We start from the raw sequence: 5,416 nt of genomic DNA, 5'->3' as shown, positions 1-5,416 counted from the left end.
AAATTATCAAGAAAGTCCAATAATTTCTCTTACCATTCCATAAAATAACACTTAATTGACTGGTGTTTACAATATATCAATTTTCCAGCATCCTTATCATTCTGTTTTGTTTTTGTGTGCTAAGTTGAAGTTGTCGAGACAAACTTCAAATAGTCATAAGTATAGCCATAATATAGGCCAGTATTTCAAAAAAGTAGAAATAAAGAAATAGATAAACCTCAATGTTTACATAAGCTGCTTACGAACAATAATGGATTTGTATTGAGAGCTTGAGAGATATGTTTACATAAATACATACAAGTTACATGCCACATATATTGCTTGAACAAACAAAAAATCCCTCAAAAACTAAGTAAAAACCTCCACACTAGTGTATGTACTGTACATGGAAGCACTAACAAAGGATTAGTTTACCATATTTAAGTTGAAACCTTGAGTGTAAGCTTTTTATATTTTTACACTTACACGTAAGTGAAATTCTAAGAAGAAGGAGAGGAGAACACTATCCCTCTTGGAAGAGGACCTTCATATTTGAACATTTGACGGGCCTTTTATCTTTTACATTGGCTCAGAAACGCTGAAACTTTGAAAAATGAGGCCTAGAACCTACAGAAGGATGTTCAGCACCTCCCTCATATTTTTCCTTGTGTCCGGCCTCGTCCTTTCCGCTGTGACCATCACCACAGAGCGCCGCTCATCCAATGGCGGCCCCAGCGGCACCACCCTGTTCCTCCTCACTGGCTTTGGGAACAAACCGATGCCGCCGCCCCCGGGGGGGGCGAAGGTGGCGCCTAAAGTGGCTGAAATGGAGGACGCTCAGGACAGTGAGCCGAAAGTACCCGAAACGCTCCCAAAGCCCCTCCCCCAGATCAAGCTCCCTCAGAACATGACGGCAGCTGACGCCCTCAAACCTCCGCTGGGGGCCGCCCAGGTAGCTCCACCCCCCCGGCGCCTGGTGGATGTGGACATGTGCCGGGCCTACTACGACGTCATGGGCCAGTTAGACAGCACCTTCAACTGCTCCAAGGGGACCTACATCTACTGCTGTGGCACCTGCCACTACCGCTACTGTTGTGACCACCAGCGTAGCCGCCTGGACCAGGAGTCATGTAACAACTACAACTCACCCGGGTGGCTCGACACACCGCCAACGAACACCCCACCCCCGGGGAACCGGGGTGACCCAGACTCAGAGCAGCTGCAGCAGCAGAGCAACAGCACGGCGTACGTGATCGGAGGGGTGATCTCCTTCACCCTAGTGGTGGCAGTGGGCATCAAGGTGGCCTTCCACAAGATATCACGACGACCCCGGAACAGAGACATCAACATGCCCAGGTGAGAAGGAGTGGTGTCTGAAAATGACCGTATGGGTGTATGTGGGTCTGTCAGTGGGATGTAGTCTTTTAAATTCATCATGTTACTGAGTTTCACTAAGGTCACAAGCCACATACCAAAGGGGTGATGAAACTGAACCACAATCAATGAACAAGTAACACATTTACATTGGTGGTAATTTTTTTTAAGGAAAGTTGTTTGTTCTACTCTCTCTTTTTTTCATTCCCCTCCTCTCCCCTCTTCTCTCCTCCTTCTCCCAGAGCCCTGGTGGACATCCTACGGAGCCAGGCCAGTCCAGTCCAACAGGGGGAGAGGAACAACAGCACCGTCCTGACCACCTCCATCACAGGAGACAGCCTCGGTCGTCCCCCCAAGAACCTCTACACCCCGGTGATCCAGAGCAAAGACAACCGCAGTGAGTGACGCAACAGAAAGCATGGGACAATAACAACACTGTAATAACAATGTTATAACAGTGTTGGTATAATAAAACTCTTATAACACTGTTATTACGTTGCAATAGAGTAATAGCCTGTTTTCAGATATATGAACCATTACGGTGATGATGGTGGACAACGGTGGTGGACGCAATAGCCTAGTAATGCTGACTGTATGGGGTCCCGTTCAACCTACTCACACTCTTAAACACGCTCATGTAATCCCACAGAACACACACCACCACACATGCACACAATGCTCATGTTTCACGCATACGCGCACGAGTGGCTGTACCATCAGTGTTCGCTGTGCTCTCTTGCAGTTGGCAACTTGCACCACAATTTTATCCAGGTGTCTGGTTCCAGTCCCAAACACTCGGCTACTAAGGGTAAGCCTAACTAGCTAACACAGGCGGCGGGTGTGTGAGTTGGCCTCATGAAACGTCTGTCTGGTGTTGTGTATGTACCATTGGGTGTGTTTCCTTAACACAGTCGCTGTTTTCTTAACACAGTCGCTGTATCACTGCTCCCACTCATTCTGTGTGTCACCCTCGTAAGTGTCTCAGTATGCACTATGTAGTGTATCTGTTTGTACTGTAAGTATGCTTACTTACACTGTGGGCCTTGGCTTGAGTGAAGTCAGTGTGTTACTGCACTTACCGAAGCCTGCGTGCATTACTCCACAATGGTCAATGTCTCCCGTGTGCTCGCTCAGTGGTTATAAAGACATTATTGGCTGTCATTGCCCATTATTGTACATGGTCAATGACCAAAGTGTCAGACAATCATCTTGGCTTCTTTTATATATTAGCTGTCTTAGAATGACATGAAAACGTACAAATTACAAATTGGCAGCAATTCTCTAAGACTGATAATGTGTGAGGAATTGGCACGTTTCGTCAATGTATATGTACCTTTAAATGTAATGTCATTTTAAATGTACATGTTGGCCCATTATAAATGTAGCTACCTAGCTTATGTGTGTTAGGTCCTTGTAAATGTACTCATATATATTATGTTAATAAACATGGTAGGTCATTCTAAATGTAGCCCTATATATATGTGTTAGGTCCCTGGTTAATGCTCCCCTATGTGTCAGGTCATTGAAAATGTCCTCCTGTCTTCCTCCTCTTCCTCCTCCAGAGCGCGTGCCCCGCATCAACAATGCCCAGCTGGCCTCCACAGGGACCATCCTCACCAGCAAGCACAACAACAGCTCTGGCCTGCACTCGCACTCGCACCCGCATCCCCCTTTCTCGCACTCCTTCCACAACCTGGCCCAGCTGCCCCCCTCCTATGAGGCAGCCATGAAACCTGAGATCAACCGCTACAGCTCCCTGAAGAGGCTCGGTGAGAAGGGGAGCAGTGGGGGAGGGGCGGGGGGCGGAGAGAGGGCTGGATGTCTGGTTGGTAGCCGCTGATGGGAGGAAGGCGACTGGAGGTGGGGGGAAGGAACTGGTGGTGGTGGTTAGAGAGAGCTCCAGAGATATGTGTGTGTGTGTGTGGAAGAAGGCATAACAGGCAAGAAGCAGCGGCCGATGATGCGTGTCAGATCTATTCCCTTTTGTCTATAGACTGGGCGTTGATAAAGGCTTGTTTGTCTCGAATGGGTGCCCCTGAAAGCTAGATTATATGGAGGATGTATTGGAGGATTGTAGAATAAACAGAGAGAGCAACGGTTGGCAAAAGGTCACATTTAAATTGGCTCTCAGGGAGCTCAGTCCAGGGAAAGTCTTTAAAGATTAAAGGGTTCTTAGGGCGAGAAATGTTGAACACTTTGTTTCACCTAATAATGAATGAATTTCACTAACTGTTATTTCTACATTTCTTTCTTTCATCCTCCCTCTTTTTTTTTTTAACAGAGAAAGATCTGGACGACTACTCTGGCTACTACACATCAAAGCGACGGCCTAACAACGCCCCTCCGTCTTTCCACTCCTCCCAGCACCACCTCCACTGGGGTGGTGACTACACTCTTGGAGCCAGGGGCACCCTCCCCCTCCACTCCTCCCGGCCACGGATCCACGTGCCCACATCCACCCCCAACCCCTACCCTCTGCCAGCCCAGTCGTTGGGGTACCAGGCCGCCTTCGACAAGCCCCCACGGAGGGTCATGTCCCAGGACCAGCTCCTGGCGCTCGGTGAGGGCAACACCCTCTCCAGACTCTCTAAGAACCAGCAGCACCAGTACTACAAGGCTATGACCACCAGCAAGAGCTCCACCTCACAGACGCTTCGTAAGTCCCACGAGAGACTCCTAGTCTCGCCCGACCGTCTGGAGGAGAGGATGGGGGGCATGGGCATGCCAGGGATGGGCGGTATGGGGGGCATGGGTGACTTTGGGGGGATGGGGGTCCCGACCATGGGATGCCTCAGCCACAAAGCCCAATCACAGCAGAACGTCTGCGTCACACCCTCGCTGGACCGCCATCACATGATCAAGATGAACTCCCACCCCACATCGGGCCATGAGCTGGAGAGGAGCACGGCGGGCCACCCGGCAGGAAGCTGGGGGGACCCTCATGGGCACGGACCAGGGGCCGGGGTAGGGCCAGGGAGCGGTGCCGGGACCATTGGGGGCCACAACGCACGGAGGATGGCATTCGCCAACAAGAGGCAGAACACCATCGAACAGCTCCAATACATCCCTGGGGGCGGAGGAGGAGGAGGGGGAGGGGGCCAGACGTTGAGGACGGCTAGTAAGAACGAGGTGACCGTGTGAGAGAGTAGAGACGACGGAGAAGGAGAGATGAAGGTCGCGTTGAGAATGTTCAAGCTGAAAGTGTTCACACAGAAAGAAAAGGAAGAGGAAGGAAAGGTCAATTGGGGCATGATGGAAAGAAAGGTGAATAGAAGGACAAACAGAGGAGAGACATGGGCAAGCTGATGAGAGAGAAGGATATGACGAGGACAATGCGTCCCAACAACCGCCTGTTTTTAAGTCCAGAGAAGGAAAGACCTGAGAGAAGAGTGGATCACATTGTTACCTGTTGCTAGGAAACACATAAAAGGGCAATGATAGAAAGAAACCATTGAGAAAATTGAATTATTAGAGGGAATTTTGAAGGAAGCCCATTGATTTGATTATTGGAAAAGATCATATTCAGCTATATTGTTGAGGAGGGAGAAAGAAAAAGGGGCCATGTATAGAGCAAAAAATAAACAATTTCAAAAAGTTTTTTGTGCACTTGAAAAATGATCCTACATGATGACTTTTACTAGTGGATCCTGCTTGGGTCAAAATGATTAAATGGTTATTGAGTTTCTTGTTGTGAAGCCTGTAGCTGCTCTGACAGAGAGAACAAACCTGTCTTTGAATCTGAACAGACACAGATGTCAATGGAATACACAACAATTTGATGGTTGTTTGACTTTTGTAAAAAATACAAGACTGTAAATTGTTGTTTTTTGTAAAAGAATAAAGCCCTGTTGGACAGTATGTATATTCTGTGGGGTTGGGTGGGGTGGGGGGCGCCACACTGCTATAGCCTGATGACTGAATGGCTGAAACTGAGTGGACGTTTGAGTTGCCCATCATCACTTTCCTAATTTGTGATTGGAAGACTTGAAAATAGACACATTTGGAGTACTGTTGCTAGCTACCACAATCTTACACTACAGCCATAACTTAGACATTTTGTATA

At 48.4% G+C, this 5,416-nt stretch overlaps 1 protein-coding gene across 1 annotated transcript; it reads left to right on the top strand.

Annotated features, from left to right (window-relative positions):
- Positions 1-592: 592 nt before the first annotated feature.
- On the top strand, positions 593-5,094 carry LOC311131698 (protein shisa-7-like; the record flags this gene model as incomplete). Its single annotated transcript, XM_084164807.1, has 5 exons — positions 593-1,335; positions 1,596-1,750; positions 2,096-2,161; positions 2,916-3,122; positions 3,635-5,094. The coding sequence occupies 5 exons, from the start codon at positions 593-595 to the stop codon at positions 4,492-4,494; spliced, it is 2,031 nt and encodes a 676-aa protein (XP_084020933.1). The 3' UTR covers positions 4,495-5,094.
- Positions 5,095-5,416: the final 322 nt, after the last annotated feature.

Source organism: Coregonus lavaretus (genome assembly GCF_964263955.1).
Source record: "Coregonus lavaretus genome assembly, chromosome: 7".
Taxonomy (NCBI): Eukaryota; Metazoa; Chordata; class Actinopteri; order Salmoniformes; family Salmonidae; genus Coregonus; species Coregonus lavaretus.
The sequence above is the reverse complement of the archived record's forward strand: the minus strand, read 5'-3'. Positions and strand labels throughout refer to the sequence as shown.